Raw genomic sequence first — 18,372 nt, 5'->3', positions numbered from 1 at the left:
TGCTCCCTGTGGCTGGTGTTTAGTTTTGTTTCCTTTCAGGGAGCAAGAGACAGAGAACGGTAGAGCAGGAAAGAGCCAGTGAGCCAGCACTTGTGAAGCTTCCCCACTGCTGACAGGGACTAGGAGCTCAAACTCCGATCTTTGTATCTGGTGATGCGTGTTTACCCAGCCCCCACAGAGATACTACTTCTTAGTATTTGTTTTCAATGTGAAAATAGCTGGACAAGATAATTTCCAATGAATACTGCTTAAAATATTCAATTGAGAATTTGGGGGGATGGAAAGATGATTTAAGAATTCACTAGGTCGAGCCCCCCACACACACACACACACATACATACAAGCGCAGGCTTTCAGGATACAAATTTATAGGGTGAATCATGGTGTATGGTCTTTATTGCTTTACTGAAAAGGCAATCTGCTTTAAAAATCAAGAAATATAAAACCTTTCTCCTCCTATTAACATATAATAAACCCTGGAGGCTTTTTATAGGGTTTATAATTGTACAAGCAGTATAAGATCATTTGTATGACTTAGTGTGACTCACACATCTACAGACACAGAATTATATAATCTGGCCAAGAATTTAGACATTTGCAGCTTTTGTTGGGTGGGATCAGATTCCATTGCTGAGAAAGGGGTGGCTTTGAAATGCCTAATCTGGCATTTGTCACAGCGTAATACTTAGGCTGTCTCAGTTGAGAACTTGAAGCAAAGCAAGAGAAGTGATTATAAACTTTCAGTATATATACCATTAATGCAAGGAACTCTGACTTATCACTGAATCTATAGTTTGTGGAACTCTTCATGAAAATTAAGACGGGCAAAAGTTAACATATAAGTAAAATAAGTCTCTATTAAAATAGCTTAGCTATAGAAAGTTTTGGATGGAAATGGTGTAATATATGTAAAATGTAGCTATGGGCCAGGGTGCTCCCAATAGAGTGTACATATTACCGTGTGCAAAGACCCAGGTTCAAGCCTCTGGTTCCCACCTGCAGGGGGGAAGCTTTACAATAGTGAAGCAGTGCTGCAGTTGTCTCTCCTTCCCCTCTCAATTTCTCCTTCCCCACCCAAAAGTAAAGTCGAATGTAGAAATATAAAACATAGTTATTATTTTTTTTAATGTGTAGTTGCCGCTTTCCAGCCACTGTTGGTTATATTGATTTTTTTTCTCCCCAGTTCTGAGTAGAAACAAAACACTGACTGCCTTGAGATTCAGCTTTTATTTTTCCTTTTTACCTCAACCCCACATCCTCTCGGTTGCTTCTTGGTGTCTGCCTTTTTTCTCTGGAGCTACTAACTTCTGCATCTGTTGAACATTATTGGTAGGTTTCCTGACAATCTGTTCAAAGAGTTTTTCACAATCAAAAAAATCAAAACTTTTAGAACCAAACATCTACAATGTGGTTTTAAGTTAGGAAACGAGACATCCTTTTTCAGATCACCTTGATCTGTTGCTTTTGGATCTGGTAATCCAAAATCTGGAAATACTGCCTTATATTGTGAAGCTTTCCCCCTGCAGGTGGAAACCAGGATCCTTACACACTGTAATGTGTGTGTTCAATCAGGTGCGCCACCATGGATGAATTCAGTAGCTGTTTTGCCTGTCACAGGAATTAGAACGCAAAGAATGTTCAATAAATGTTAGTGAAGAGGGACTAGGTGGTGGTGAACCTGGTTGAGCACACACATTACCGTGTGTAAAGACTCTAGTTCAAACCCCTGGTCTCCACCTGCTTCACAAGTAGTGAAACAGTGCTGTAAGTGTCTTGTTTTCTCTTTGCCTCTCTATCTTCCTCCTTCTCTCTCTATTTCGCTCTGCCTCTATCCACAAAGAAGAAATAGTTTTGGGTAAAATGTTTTAACTTGGGTGAGATTCAGTTTCTCTTTGTATCAATGAAATTCAACTGCCCTTAATTAGAAAAGGAAAGTGCAGTGGCCAGGGAGAAAGAGAGACCTAGCAGGGAGAATATATTGCATGGGTGACACCCTATTTTATTTTGAAAAAAGTCTCCCTCTTTTTTTTTTTGTCACTGAGGATTAGTGTCTGCATGATGATTCCATTACTGGTGGTGGCCATATTTTTCCTTCTCTTTCCCTTTTTCCTCTCTCCCTCTCTCTCCCCCTGTGAATAGAAAGGGAAGGGAAAGAAAAGAGAGAAGGAAAAAGAGATGCCTGCAGCACTGTTCCACCACTTTTGAGGCTTCCCCATGCAGATGCCATTCAGGAGATTGAACCTATAATCCTTGCACATTGTAAGCTCTGCACTCTATTGGGTATATCACACACATACCCCCACTCCAGCCCCAGATTTCTTTATTTTTATGAAAGACCAGAGCACCAATCTACTCTGGTGACCAGGGACCAAATCTGGAGCCTTGGACATGCCAGGCCACTGTTCTACTACTGAGCTTTCTTATTGGCAATACTAGCATTTAAATAAAGAATTGTATATAGATGTTTACTAGGCCTTAATGATGAAGATCATCTGTTTCAGAGATATATGGTCAAGATCACTGGGGTCACTGGCAGAGGAGACCCTGGAGTCCCTGCACCCACTTCTGGACACCACTTCCAACCCTTGGCCTTGCAAGAAACAGAAGCAGAAGCTGGTAATGAACTTTTATTTCTCCCAGTCTTTGTAGTATGCACAGTTACCATTCCAGACAGTTTATTTGAGCAGAGAGATTAAAGATGCAGTTATTATGAGTGTTTTCGTGTGTATTTTTAAAATATTTTTTATTTATTTAATTTTTTGTGAGAGAGAAACATCAAAGCACTGTTCAGCTCTGGCTTGTGGTATGGGAGATTGAACCTGGGATTTTGGAGCCTCAGGTATGAGAGTCTCTTTGCATAACCATTATGCTATCTCCCCTGCTGCTTTAGATATTCTATTTTTTGTCTTTTGTTTCCATTCATAGGTGATTCTTACTATAAGGAGGAGAATCAGAATTTTAAGAGAAGTCTAGTTATATGTATAAATAAATATATATATTCCTTTTTATTGCCCTTGTTTTTTATTGTTGTTGTAGTTATTATTGTTATTGTTATTGATGTCGTCATTGTTAGATAGGACGGAGAAATGGAGAGAGGAGGGGAAGACAGAGAGGGAGAGAAAGACAGATACCTGCAGACCTGCTGCACCGCCTGTGAAGTGACTGCCCTGCAGGCGGGGAGGCAGGGGATTGAATCGGGATCCTTACGAGGGTCCTTGTGCTTCGCGCCATGTCCGCTTAACCTGCTGTGCTATCGCCTGACTCCCAGAAGTCTAGTTTTTATTCCTTGAATTCATTGGTAAAAAAAAAAAAAGGGGGGGGTCGCATAAAAGATTTGCCAAATAACTGACACCCTTTTAATTCAGATTAATGAAGGTAATTACGATATTTAAAAATGAAAATCTCTCTGAATTATACTAGGTGTTTTCTGAGTTACTGTTTTGTTCCTTCCCTGTAGAGTAAATAGTACATGATTCACTTCCCTTGAATTTTTGGTGAATAGTTTAACTTCCTGTAGGCTGGCATTATGAAAAAGAACTGTTCACAGTACTACATCACCTTCACAGCCCACCCAGAAATATGTGTCGTATCTTGCTAAACCATTGAGATATCTGAACTAAGAACTGGTGTATTTTTTTATTAGCTCCTGTCCTTAAATAGATCTTGAGTGACTCCTTGCAGCCTATGTCTTCTCTCCACATATAAACATGTACATTGTTCTTACCTGTTGTCCCACCCTAATATGGAAAAGAACTAAGTGCTATGGTAAACCATATGTACTAAGCCAGCAACCTTAGTTTCCATGTAATGAGTAATTCAGTAGACAGTATTACCAGACTTTTAGGGAACCTTTGTTTTTCTGCAGAGATCAACCAACCCTTCCTTTTTCTCGTTATTCATGGCTCCTTACCTACCTTCCTTCCTTCCTTCCATTCTTTCTTTCTTTCTCTCTTCCTTTTCTTATTAGTGATTTAATTTTGATTTGCAAAATTACATGTCAACAGGGGTATACTTCCATACCGTTCCCAACACCAGAGTTCTGAATCCCTAATCCCTCCATTGTAAGCCACAGCAGTTCTCCTAAGGTTGCAGACATGGGTTAGCTATCATTTCTACAACTGTCTGTCTACATTTTTACTTAATTGCCCCATTTTTCTTCCAGGTCCCATCCTCTCTTCTCCTCCAAGCCACACATAACCCTATTACTACGTCCAAATGTCCCTCCCTTTTTCCTCCTCTCTCTGCATGTCCTGCTGGAGTTGGAGTTCAGAGCCCTCTTATCTTCTTCCTCCTATCACTTCTCACCCACTGGGAATATGGATCAAAATAGTTTTTTGGGGTGCAGAATAGTTTTTTGGAGTTCTGGCTTCTATAATTGTTTTCCCACTGGACTTGGGCATTGACAGGTCAATCCATATGCCCTTGGTTCTTTTTTTATGTTCAGGTTCTGTAGGGTTGAAGATATTTTTTTCTCAATTGAGTGAATGTCAATACTACCTTAATTTGTAATATACTCTTGCTTATCAATGTAATTTGATATCTGTAGATACATCTGTATCATAGCCTGAGAAACTTATTTTAAGTGAATAGAAACAAGTATTTGACTTTGGGAAGTCCTATCACTATGAAGGAAAAATTAGTTTTTATCTAAGTCAAATTGGACTATGAAAAGATGAAATTTTCTTAAGTCTTTTTTTCTTCAAAAAGCAAACAGATTAATAAATTTATTAGAAAGGATTAAATAATCCAAAACATCTATTAAGTGACAAAGTCCTGTGCCATTGTAACATCAGAGAGGACTACTATTGATTGCTCAATCATAGTATCTTACCATTCAGAAGGACTAAAACATTAATTATGAAATACTCACCGTGCATAGAATGTATGAGTGAGTTGTGATGCCTCTCAATCAAGTGTCACAATTTGACTGAATAAAATATCAACAGTATTATTAAGACCATTGTGTGTTTTACTACAGTTCCATCCCTGCAGTATCCCCACAACCCAAAGGAACAAATATTTTTTAAAATTATTCTTTTGTTTCAACCAAATATAGGTACCTTAAACAATGCTATTTTATTTTGCGTGTTCTTTCCTCATTTATTTATTTTGGAAAAAGAGAAAAATTGAGAGGGAGGGAGTTGGGTGATTGTGCAGTGGGTTAAGCACACGTGGCGCGAAGCGCAAGGACTGGCATAAGGATCCCGGTTCGAGCCCCCGACTCCCCACCTGCAGGGGAGTCACTTCACAGGCAGTGAAGCAGGTCTGCAGGTGTCTATCTTTCTCTCCCTCTCTCTGTCTTCCCCTCCTCTCTCCATTTCTTTCTGTCCTAACAATGACAACAATAATAACTACAACAGTAAATTAAAAAAGAAAAATTGAGAGGGAAGGGGAGAAAGAGGGAAAGGAGGGGGAGAGGGAGGAAAGAAGAGACCTATAGTTCTCTTTCACCTCTTATGAAGCTTCTCCCCTGCAGGTGGGGACTGGGGGCTTGAACCAGGGTCCCTGTACACTGTAATGAGTATACTCTACCAGGTTTTTTTACTGCCCAGTCCTGCTTTTTTTTTTTTTTAACATAAAGTTGGTTTGCTACCTGTCATAGTCTTTGTAACTTGTTTCCTTCCCCCCCCCCTTAATATTATACTTCTCATCTTTGTCTGTGTTGATGCAGAAATGTCTATAGTTGATCCATCTTCATTGCTACATGGTCTCCCATTATATGGCCGTACTGTGATTGCCTCAGTGGACATTAACCTGGTTCCCAGTTTTTGTTTTTGTTTTTGTTTTTCCCCCCCAGGGTTATTGCTGGGCTCGGTGCCTGCACCATGAATCCACCGCTCCTGGAGGCCATTTTCCCCCCTTTTGTTGCCCTTGTTGTTGTAGCCTCGTTGTGGTTTTATTATTGCCATTGTTGATGTTGTTTGTTGTTGGATAGGACAGAGAGAAATGGAGAGAGGAGGGGAAGACAGAGAGGGGGAGAGAAAGATAGACACCTGCAGACCTGCTTCACCGCCTGTGAAGCGACTCCCCTGCAGGTGGGGAGCCGGGGGCTTGAACCGGGATCCTTACTCCAGTCCTTGTGATTTGCACCACATGCGCTTAACCCACTGTGCCACCGCCCGACAGCCCCCCCTTGGTTCCCAGTTTTACAGAAATGTTTTAAATAAAATATACAGTATAATGCTAACAATGTGATATGTGATTAATACTTCGATACTTAAGACCACAAGTTATACCATTTAAATGAAAGTAAAAATTAAAAAATTGGGAATAGTTAGGAATAATTTTATTCAACCAATGACTTTACATAAACATTTTGGGCATTGCTATCAGAGCCTGATCTTTATTCCTGTATTGCCAAGCTGTATTCTTACTATACTGTTAATACAATAGTATTAATAACATATATATATTATATCAACATTAGTCATAACATTTTCATATGTAGTTTTAGTTTTACACACTCTACATGTCCCTAATAGCAGTGCAATTATTTATTGTATCCTTGCTCCATGTCAGGTCTTGTGCTAAGCAATTTTTATACACTTAGGCCTCCCAACAACTTTAAATCTCTTTTTAAATTTGGAAATAATTTCAAACATACAGAAAAGTTACAAAAATTGAAATAGTTTCCAAGAACATCCATTTTCTCTTTCTTAGATATACCTAAGGTGTCAGGTAAGATGATATCTTACCTGATTTCTGTGCATGTTCTTCTGTGTGTCCAGGTGTGCGACAACTCACTGTCTGAATATTTTATTCCAGTGGCCTTTACTCCGAAATACTTCGATGTATGTTTTCTAAGAGTTAGGAGTATTTTCTTCTATACCCTTAGTATTAGAGCTTTATCACAGTATAGATCAACCTGCTGGTACTATAGTAACTTAGAGTTGCCAGTTGAACCACTCTTATCTTTTTACAGCGTTCATTCTCCAGTGCAGGAATCTGTCAGGGACTAGATGTTACACTTAGTTGTCACATCATTTTTTTCCAATAAAATATTTATTTATTCCCTTTTATTGCCCTTGTTATTTTACTCTTGTGGTTATTATTATTGTTGTTATTGATGTTGTCGTTGTTGGATAAGACGGAGAGAAATTGAGAGAGGAGGGGAAGGCAGAAAGGGGGAGAGAAAGACACCTGCAGACTTGCTTCACTGCTTGTGAAGCGACCTCCCTGCAGGTGGGGAGCTGAGGGCTCGAACCGGGATCCTTATGCCAGTCCTTGCACTTTGCACCACCTGCACTTAACCCACTGAGCTACCGCCTGGCTCCCTGTTGCCACATCTTTTGAGTTGACTTTGATCTAGTATGTTTCCATAGCATATGTCTTTGTCTGTCATGCCAGTGGTATTTTTGAGAGGCCTGTTTCTTATCCTCCCCTCCTTCTCTCCTATCCTGGTTTTCCTATTTGGGGGGTGTGTGCTTGATGTCTCCTCGGGGTTAAATTCACCCTATGCTTTCTTGACTGGAACACTGCAAGGTGGGTGTTGTCACGTCTGGAGGTGCATTATGTCTGTTTCCTTTTATTGGTGAGGCTCTTTAGATACACTGACAAGCTATTGTCTGCTTTCTGCTTCACGTTCCTTTGCAACTTAATAAGTGTTATATGGGGAGACACCTTTCAGACCATTAAAATATCTTTCTCCTTATTAGAACTTTCTCCTGGACTTACCTTTCAGTGATGATGCATGTGTGATCTAGTCTTTACCATGGTGTTTACAAAATTATAATTTTTCCAACTCTTGGCCTCCCTCCACTTTTACCATTTGGCACATAGCATTTTGTTGAACATTGAAACTCCTTTTTAACTTGTATAGTTATCTAGCTATCTTTCTGTCCACTCATCCACTGCCTGTCCACTTACCTCCTTTCCCACGTATCTAAGAGTCTGTCTCTCCATTTTGGGGAAGGATATTAATATGACTCACATATTCATATTTTTTCAATATTTTGTAATATGTTGTTATATTAGTTTTTGGACTGCTCCATATTCAGCGAGCAAAGCCCCTTTAAACTGACTCTAACATTTCCTTGAACTATGGCATGCCCATATTTTTAATTATTTTCTACTTTCTGACATGGCAAAATATTCTAGTCTCATCTTTCTGTATCTCCTGTCCCAATACTTGCTTCGACTGTTTCTTATAGATTGCAGTCTCTTGTTAATTGGAAATGATAATCGCTACTAAAACCTGAGTGCAAGGTTTCATAGCAATTGTGTAAATAAACTGTGTCATTCAACTCTACATGTTAAAACAACTAAATTTTAGAGAGTACACACATTGAACAAATAGTGGGAAAAGGATTTAATTCCAGCTTTTTCTCTTTTCAGCACCATGCATCTTTCTATTACATTTCAGTGTTTAGATGTTTCTTCTGGTTTTCTTCCTTGCTTTTATTTTATTTTGTTGATTTATTTGTTTTGATTTGTAGTCCTTAGTCTAAATTGGTATAAAAGTTTGCTATCATTTAATTTTTGCAGATAAGGAAAAGATCCTTGAAATTAAAGACTCATGCTGTGGACACTGCTTCCAAGAACTTGAAAAGGCAAAGCAGGAATGCCAAGATCTGAAAGGAAAACTGGAGAAATGCTGTAGGCATCTTCAGCATTTAGAAAGGAAGCACAAAAATGTAGTGGAAAAAATCGGAGGTTAGCATTTCTAGTACCACTGCCACCGGCATCCCCTTGGTCCTTGTCAAAATGTGCAAATGTGACTTCTTAGTTCATGTTGATGCTGACTCTCTTAGGGTTGATGTGAGCGAATCTGATTATATTTTGGCTAACCAAGTGATTACTGAACTCAAAAGGGAAAAATCTGAACTTTGATTAAACGTTTGCATCCCTTCCTTTCTTAATTGAATAGCTCTGTGGTAAGCAGTATTTTAGGGACCCAGAAGAGAGCAATGAATATATCACACTCGAATGCTAGTTGTTTTTTTTTAATTTTTTTATATATTTATTTTTATTTATTTATTCCCTTTTGTTGCCCTTGTTGTTTTATTGTTGTAGTTATTATTGTTGTTGTCGTTGTTGGATAGGACAGAGAGAAATGGAGAGAGGGAGGAGAAGACAGAGAGGAGGAGAGAAAGATAGACACCTGCAGACCTGCTTCTCCGCCTGTGAAGCGACTCCCCTGCAGGCGGGGAGCCGGGGTTCGAACCGGGATCCTTATGCCGGTCCTTGTGCTTTGCGCCACCTGCGCTTAGCCCGCTGCTCTACAGCCCGACTCCCTCGAATGCTAGTTTTGATGCACAGCTACAAGACTCTGATCCTTTGCTTCAAGAAGCTTATGGTCAAGTGAGACAGGCTGAAAGGGATTAATAAGTAGGTGCATTATTGAGTGCTTCTGGCAATATGTTCTTGTAAATTTGAAAGAAAAGGTGTTACTTGACTCTTCCTGTTAGAGTTAAGGAAAAACTGACTAAGCTTCTTAAGATGAAAGTGTCTACCACAGATGACAGTATTCAAGGTAGACAGGAAAGACAGGGACAAAGCCCATGAGTCTGATCTTCTAATTAGCTTCCTTGAAGAAAACTCTTCACAGTGCACTCAGGGTACTTACCTAAAAGGCAGACTAGACCTTCAGCCATTTCTTCTTGCCCTTCAAAGAAAGGAAGCTATTAGACTCCTAAGACTTCTCCTCTCACCTTGCTCTGTTCACTCACATGCCACTTTCTGTGCACTCTGCTGTAGACATACTTCAGATACCTCAACTGGTCAGGCATTTTGTTTTCCTGCTGGGCCTTGAATATGATGCTGTTACTCTGTCCTAGACTTGACCTGCTTATTCTTGTTTTGGTCTAATTCATCCTCTTCCTTTAGGATTCTACCCAGAAAATATTTTATCTCCAGAGTCCTTCTTGATTTTTCTCCAGTCTTGGTTTCATGGGGCATTTCTGTGTGGCCTCTTAGCACTTGAATCCTCTTTCATTTTTGGTCAGTATTTAATTTTTGTTGTTGTTGTTGTTACTTGCCTGGTACCCTCTCTTTTTCTTTTTAAAAGTGTTTTATTTATTATTGGATAGAAATTGAGAGAAGAAAGAGACAGAAACATCTGTGGCGCTGCTTCACCACTTGCGAAGCTTCCCCCTGCATATGGGGACAGGGGGCTTGAACCTGAGTCCTTGCGTATGGTAATATGCACCACCACCTGGCCCTCTTGGTACCCTTTATAACCTATAAATCCCCTGAGAATAAGTACTCATCATGTCCTTTTAGTCATGGTGCTTACCTAGTAAATACCAGACAACACTGAAAGTTGAACTTATGAAGGACTGAATGCAAGTGTCTCCGATAATTGCAGTATCCAGAAAAGTCAAACAGAGTAGGTTCACTTTTAACTTAATCACACTTCTTTTTAAAAAAAATTTAATTAATTTATTTGTAAAATGGGAACACTGGCAAGACCATAGGATAAGAGGAGTACAATTCCCACCACCAGAACTCCTTACCCTATTCCTTCCCCTGATAGCTTTCCTATTCTTTAATCCTTTGGGAGTCTAGACCTAGGATCATTATGGGGTGAAAAGGTGGAAGGTCTGGCTTCTGTAATTGCTTCCCTGCTGAATATGGGCGTTGACAGGTCGATCCATACTCCCAGCCTGTCTCTCTCTTTCCCTAGTGGGACAGGGCTCTGGGGAGGTGGGGCTCGAGGACACATTGGTGGGGTTGTCTGCCTAGGGAAGTCTGGTTGGCATCATGTTAGCATCTGGAACCTGGTGGCTGAAAAAAGAGTTAACATATAAAGCCAAACAAATTGTTGGCTAATCATGAACCTAAAGGCTGGAATATTGTAGGTGAAGATTTGGGGCCTTTGTTTTGGAAATAGCTAGTAGGTCTATTTTAGGTATATTCCAAAGAGCCCATGACTTTACTAGTTTTTGCCTGAGCCTGACATCTGATATGCAGGTGGACCCAGGTTATTGTCTGGGGAGATGATACCATGGCTGGAAAAAGGGCTAGAAAGCTGGAATTGGTAACAGAGTTGCTCCCAAATATGGGAAAAGTGTATACATATTATTGACTGTAAATCCCATCGATTTGATCTAGGGCCCATCTTCAGCATAGGAGCCTATGTGACCTCTACATCCCTGTAGGTTTGAACTTGCATTCTGTGGTCATCAGAAGGATCATTACGAGTTGCACCAATTTCAGGACCCATCTTCAGGTGGTAGATAGAATATGTTATCCAACCCCCTCTTTGGAGCTAAACACATTTCTATCACTTGCTTGGAGAACAGTTACTTCCCATGTGTCTGTATGCCCCTCATCTTGCACCTTTAGTGACCCCCCATAGAAAGTAGCTTTAAAAATAATAAATTGGAGACCTGGGAGTTAGTGCAGGAGCAGCACACCAGGCTTTCATGTCTGAGGCTCCAGGGGTCCCAGGTTCAATCCCTAGCATTATTGTATGCTAGAGCTGAGCAGCGTGCTGGTCTCTCTCTCTTCTCTCTCTCATCAATAATTCTTAATAAATAATTTAATCTTGGTACTCGTGTTTAAAACCTTCCCGTGACTCGTCAGCATGAAGCACACTTAATTGAATGAACAGTTTCAAAAATGCTTCATGATCCAACTCCTACCAGTTCCACCTGCCTCCCATTTCCCTTACTCTCTTTCTTAGTCAGGCCATACTGGCTCTTTTCCTCTGCACCTCTTTTCACGCTCTCCCTTTCCCAGAGCATCTGTCTTCCAGTTCATTCCATTACCTGACTCTATCTTCCTCAGCAGGCTCCCTGTACATCACTTCCTCGGGGGCAGGCTCTCCTGACCATCCCAGACCTGGTCTGGCTCATCTGCCGGACAGCCCCATGTAGGAGTTCTTCAGCAGTCCTCTTGCTGGCTATCATTTGTTGTCTCTCTTCTCCTTCAGGGTATAGACTTGGCGGTAACCAGGCTCAGTCTCCTTCCCTGTACTTAGCACCATAACTGGCCGTGTCGATTTAGCAGTAGATCCGCAGATATAGTTAGAATGCAACTGCTATCAAGTTTGATGGAAACCAGAAAACAATTTTATACATGGTGAAAGTTGATATGATTATTATAAATAATATTTAGCTCCATACACTATGACTGTAAAAGCCATTCTACCTAGTGCTTTTTTTTGGGGGGGTGTTATGTTCTAGAATTCATAGACTTGAAGATAATTCATGAAAGTTGGTACTAACTCGGAACAGCAGTTAATGAAACGTCACAGGGTCTGAATTTGCATCATTTCTTGTTTAACTTCAATTAATTGAAATCTACTAGGTGACAATACCGTTGCTACTGTGGTTGTTTCTTGAATCCTTTCTTTTCTTTTCTAGTTTTCTTTCTTTCTCTTTTTCTCCCTTCCTTCCTTCCTTTCTTTCTAGAGCATTAATCAGCTCTGGCTTATAGTGATGTGGAGGAATTGAACCTGGAACTTTAGAGCCTCAAGCATGAGAGTCTCTTTGCATAACCATTATGCTATCTACCCCCACCTTTGAATCCTGTCTCCTACTGTCTCGGTAGTTCTTACTGAAAAGTAATGGAGTACAAGTAAATGATCTGAAAGCATATACAGCCTGACCCTACCAGGCACTGAGGAGAACAGAGTGGTTCATTTGTTGCTCACCTGATAGAGTACATTGAGTGGCATAGCAGTATACTTAGGGTGCTGTATGCAAATTGATTTATTGATTTATTTGCTACCAGGGTTATTGCAGGGCTCGGTGCTGGCACTATGAATCCACCGTTTGGTGGCCTTTTTTTTTTTTTAACTTATTTATAAAATGGAAATATTGACAAGACCATAGGATAAAAGGGGTATAATTCCACAGAATTGCCATCACCAGAACTAACTCCCTATCCCATCCCTCCCTTGAAAGCTTTCTTATTCTTTATCCCTCTTGGGAACTTGGGCACAGGCTCATTATGGGGTGCAGAAAGTGGAAAGTCTGGCTTCTGTAACTGCTTCCCTGCTGAACATGGGTGTTGGCAGGTCCATCCATATGCCCAGCCTGTCTCTCTTTCCCTTGTGGGGCAGGGGGTCTGGGGAGGTGGGGCTCCAGGACACATTGGTGGGATCGTCTGCCCAGGGAAGTCAGGTTGGCATCATGGTAGCATCTGGAACCTGGTTGTTGAAAAAGAGTCAAGATATAAAGCAGGACAAATTGTTGACTAATCATGAGCCTAAAGGCAAGAATATTACAGAATGAAGATTTGGGGTCTCCATTTTAGAAAAGGTTAGTAGGTCTATTTTAGGTAGATTCCCAGGGGCCCATGACTAGTTTTTGCCTAAGGCTGATACCTAATATGCAGGTGGACTTTTTTTTTTTTCCTAGTTTTTTTTCTTTGATAGGACAGAGAAACTGAGAGGGGGTGGAGGAGGGAGAAATAGAGCGTGAGAAAGATTGACACCTGCTAACCTGCTTTACTGCTTGAGAAGGATACCCCTTGCAGATGAGGAGCAGAGGCTCTAACTAGAGTCCTTGCACTTGGTAATATGTGCATGTGAAGAGATTCATCCTTTACCTAAATTGACCCAACTAGTAGAAACAGAGCTGGAATTACGGCTATGTCCCTCTCACTGAGACATTTATGCTTTGTCTTATGTGCCACATGACACCACTAGTCTCCTCATCCTCTTCAAGTATTTAAAGAATTTGAAAATATGTTTCCAAAAATGGCCCCTACTTATGCTTAATTTTTGTGTTATTTTTGTACTGAGGTACTTGTTCAATAGTCCCTAGTATTAGGATAGACGGAAAACATGCCATTAGAAAGCCTAGTGCCTTTCTATAGCGCTCCAATTTAGCTGGAAAACAAAACTCACACATATGACATCATTGGAAACCTATCCAAGACACTGCATAACTCAAAGCTCGGCCAGAATACAGATTTTTAAGTGCTGAGGAAATAGAACTGGGAGTGGCCAGAGTAGGACCCATCAAGCATGAATGACAGAGGGAGCCACTGGGGATTACTTAGTCTCCTCAGAAAAAAATATTTGTATTGGCAGCATACGAAAAGGAAGACGGAAAAAGCAAAGGTTAATTTGACCAATACCATATAACCTTTCTTTTTCTAGCGGAGAATAATAAAGTTGTTGAAGAATTAATAGAAGAAAACAATGACATGAAGATTAAATTAGAAGAACTCAGAACACTTTGTAAAACACCACCAAGGTAGGTAGACAGTTTGCTGTTTTCAAGAAATGCTAGAACAATAGCATACCTGGAATCTGATTTTTATAGCTTTGTAGCAAAGAAAAAAAAAAGTGAAAACTGAAGCAGTTCTTTCCAAACCTCAAAGATGCCCTGTTAACCTTTTGCATGTCATAATATCTGTCTTATATCATTTTTATCTTCTGTAATTTATATGTTTTAATTCCATTTTCCTATTGTAACTAACCACAGTGTGAAGAACCTTGAATTTTAAGCACATCAGTTTATTAAACTCTAAAAGGACCTATTTTTGAGAATGAAGTTTGTTACCGACAGTCTGTTTTTGCCACGTGTGCTTTGCTTCCAGGTCATTGTCAGAAGGAGCCATTGAAAGCACTTGCCTGCCATTTAATAGGGAGGCCTTGGAAGAACTCCGTGGGCAGTACATTAAAGCTGTAAAAAAAATAAAACGTAAGTTCTAAAAAAGTCCCGGCAGTGGGACTGGATGGTAGCACACATGCTCCAACGTGCAAGGTCCCAGATTCAAGCAACCGATCCTACCTGCAAGGGAGAAACTGCAGGAGTGTTAAGACAGGGCTGCAGATGTTTCTGTTTCTCTCTTCCTCTTTCTCTCCCCTCACCTTAGTTATTTTCTGTCCTATCAAATATAAAAATAGTAATACATAAAAGGAAAGAAAAATTTGGCCACTGGGAACAGTAGATTCATTGTCCTGGTACTGAACCCCAACAATAGCCGTGGTGGCAATAAAAAAGAAAAACACAGTCCTAACATTTTTTCAGATTATTTGGGCCTTTTGCTGTTGTTGGTAATTGTGAACTTAGAATTAACTAGCAGTAGTGACTTTGGTGATTTTTCCAAAGTGTTTTTTTTTTTTTTACCATTAAAAAAAATTATCTTTATTTATTTATTGGATAGAGACTATTAGAAATCGAGAGGAAAGGGGGAGATAGGGAGAGAGGCAGAGAGACACCTGCAGCCCTGCTTCACTACTCATGAAGCTTTTCCCCTGCAGGTGGGGGCTGGCTGGGGTAGAGACACGGGTTCTTGCACAGTGTAACATGTGCGCTCAACCAGGTGAGCCACTGCCTGGCCTCTGTTCTGGGTTCTTAACTGATTTTAAAAGAGACTATTGATATCTTTGTAATCTATACATTAATGGATTATTTTGCCCAATATCCTTTGAATATAGCATGAGTGTACAGTTATTTTATGTCATTAAGTCTGCTTTTTCTTTGAGCACAGTAATACTGAAGTAAAAATAATCACCCAACTTAAATAACTTGTGACAAAGAAAATGCCACTGAGCTTTTTTAAATATTTATATTTATTTTTCCCTTTTTTTTTCCCCTTGTTGTTTTCTATTGTTGTCGTAGTTATTATTGTTGTTGATGTCATTGTTAGATAGGACAGAGAGCAATGGAGAAAGGAGTGGAACCTGAGAGGGGGAGAGAAAGATAGACACCTGCAGACCTCAGACCTGCTTCACCGCCTGTGAAGTGATTCCCCTGCTGGTGAAGTGACTCCCCTGCCAGGGGCTGGAACCGGTATCCTTATGTCGGTCCTTGCACTTTGCACCACGTGCGCTTAACCTGCTGCACTACCACCGACTCCTGCCACTGAGCTTTTAACTAACATATTACTACTACTTAAAAGTCTACTACCATAAACCATGGGAAGCAGAGCTAATTAGGAGTTATTCTGTTGTTTTTCATTATTTTGATAGTGGATTAAATAATATATACAAATTTGTTCATTAAGTCCTTGGCAGTACACTAGGTAGTGTGACATTCTCTTCAGAGCATTTGCCCGGTTTTTGGTTTCCAAGTAGAGTATATATTGGTTTTACTTACATTATTACATAGAATGTATGTATGTCCTACAATAATAACCAGCATTTGTATAGGAGAAATGTATATTTACCTCCTAAAATCGAATTTATATTATTTTAAACATTTGTTTTATTGTAATGAGAAAGAGATACAGAGAAAAAGATGCAGAGAAAGAAAATGGAGCACTGGCTTATTATGGGTTGGGGGACTGAACCTGGTACCTTAGAACCTCAAGCATGAATGCCTTATTTGGGGTGGCCAGTGGACCACCCATTGAGTATTACCATATTATCGTGCACTAGGATCCAGGTTCAGTCCCCATGTCTCCCATTTGCAGGGAGGAAGTTTCATAAGGGCCGAAGCAGTGCTGTGGGTGTCTCTCCTCTCTCTCTCTCTTTCTCTTTCTCTCTTCCCTCCCACACTCCTCAAAATTTCTGTCCTATTAAACAGAAGAAATTTAGAAGAATACATGGATTTCAGGAGTTATGGATTTGTTGTGTAGGCACTAAGCCACAGCGATAACTCTGGCATGAGAAAAAAAAAAAAAAAGAAAATCTTTTGCATAATCATCATGTTGTCTCTCCAGCCACTTGAGTTCATTTTTAACAAAGTGAGTGGGAAAAGTCTCAATTTCTAATATAATTGGGAGAAAAGCAAAATCATGTGTAGATGTTTTAAAAATCCCATTCAGTATCAATAAGGAGGATTTCTCCTCAGTCATTGCTGATGTGGGGAGAGAGAGAGAGACCATGCTACTACAAGCAAAGTGATGCTTTGTTAGCAGACTAGAGGTTTTTTTATTTTTTTCCACCCACTTCGAAGAATGGAAACACTCCCCTCATTAGTGTTTTGTAGAGAAGACCTACTTTTCAGGAATATATACCGATATTAAGAGAGAACAGATTCCCTCCCGAAATTGGAGTTCTTACTATCCCTGGGATGGCAATACTGTAGATACCGCAAGGATAGCATCTAATGAAAAAGCGATAATCTGAAGTAATGGTTGACCCATCAAAGCAAAGCCAATTGGAACTAAAGATGGGGAGATGAGAAATTGTACCCAGGTGGCAACAACCATACTAAAGAAATCATTAGGCTCCCCGCCCCCCAGAGTGACCAAAACCCACAAAAAAGCCCTCCAAAGCTGTGAACTAGTTTTAAATGTAGTTTCCATGGGGCAACCTATGTCTCACCCTTCTTCCTAGTTCGGTATTTTGTATCTATATCTATATATGTCATATACTTTAACTTAGCTGTAAGTTTAGTTAGATTTAGTTAGATCTGAAAGATGAAAATACTGAAACTCGTCTTTTCCGAGCAGAATCCATCAGAGTTTGAGCATGTATTCAGTGTCTCTGTTCATTCTGCCTCTTTCTCTGTGTCTGCTTCTTGCTCCCTCTTTGCCTCACCCTTTCTATATATATTTCTTTTTCTTTTTCTTCACTTGGCCGCACATTGCATATACATATCATGTAAGATTGAAATTATTTTTCTATAGATTTTATTTGCTCCTTCGAGAGAGATGGAGAAATTGAGAGAGGGGAGGGAGGGCGATAAAGAGGAAGAGAGACACCTGCAGCATGACTCCACCACATGTGAAGCTCCCTTTTTGTAGGCGGCAGCCGGAGGCTTTAACCTGGGTTCCTTGTGCATTGCAGAACATATGATCTACCAGGTACACCATCATACGCCCCCCCAAAATTGAAATTCTTAAGACCTGTTCCTTCTTTATTTTACTCCTTGCCTAGTAATTTGTTTTTTTTTTAAAAAGTCCCCCCCCACCTGCAGGGAAGTCGCTTCACATGCGATGAAGCACGTCTGCAGGTGTCTATCTTTCTCTCCTCATCTCTGTCTTCCCCTCCTCTCTCCATTTTTCTCTGTCCTAGCCAACAATGACAACAACAATAATAACTACAACAATAAAACAACAAGGGCAACCAAAGGGAATAAAAAAAAAAAAAAAAAAAAGTCCCTAGCTAAATTTCCTCCATAGTATGTGACTGCCATCATTCTGAAAGAACTTTTAGATTACTTCAAAATGCTGATGTAAAACATTCCATGGTGGGAAATAAAAATTTCTGAATATGGCTCTAATCATGTCATCTGCCATAACGTTGGTGTGAAGTCTGCCTCTGCTGCTCTATTGACAAATGATCAGTAAACGTTGCCCACCTCCTGCCCCCAGGTGACATGCTTCGCTACATTCAGGAGAGCAAGGAAAGAGCTGCAGAGATGGTCAAAGCAGAAGTACTGCGAGAAAGGCAAGAAACTGCCAGAAAGATGCGCAAATATTATCTGATTTGCCTCCAACAGATTTTGCAAGATAATGGGAAACAGGAAGGGTAAGTTCAAGTCTAAACAGTCACTAGGCCCTGAGAGGAACAGGGCAGCA

The 18,372-nt window shown here is 40.2% G+C and overlaps 1 protein-coding gene across 8 annotated transcripts in view; it reads left to right on the top strand.

The window, feature by feature from the left end:
* Nucleotides 1–18,372, top strand: part of CEP152 (centrosomal protein 152) — a 105,975-nt gene that overhangs the window by 81,662 nt on the left and 5,941 nt on the right. For 6 of the 8 annotated variants that reach the window (XM_060174623.1, XM_060174618.1, XM_060174622.1 and 3 more), the window contains 5 exons: nucleotides 2,502–2,616; nucleotides 8,485–8,652; nucleotides 14,054–14,150; nucleotides 14,497–14,600; nucleotides 18,166–18,322. In XM_060174623.1, coding sequence (XP_060030606.1) covers nucleotides 2,502–2,616; nucleotides 8,485–8,652; nucleotides 14,054–14,150; nucleotides 14,497–14,600; nucleotides 18,166–18,322 — 641 coding nt within the window. The remainder of the gene's footprint in view (nucleotides 1–2,501; nucleotides 2,617–8,484; nucleotides 8,653–14,053; nucleotides 14,151–14,496; nucleotides 14,601–18,165; nucleotides 18,323–18,372) is intronic. The other 2 variants (XM_060174624.1, XM_060174621.1) reach the window with 1 other exon arrangement.

This window comes from Erinaceus europaeus, chromosome 16 (assembly GCF_950295315.1).
Source record: "Erinaceus europaeus chromosome 16, mEriEur2.1, whole genome shotgun sequence".
NCBI classification, from domain to species: Eukaryota; Metazoa; Chordata; class Mammalia; order Eulipotyphla; family Erinaceidae; genus Erinaceus; species Erinaceus europaeus.
The sequence above is the reverse complement of the archived record's forward strand: the minus strand, read 5'-3'. Positions and strand labels throughout refer to the sequence as shown.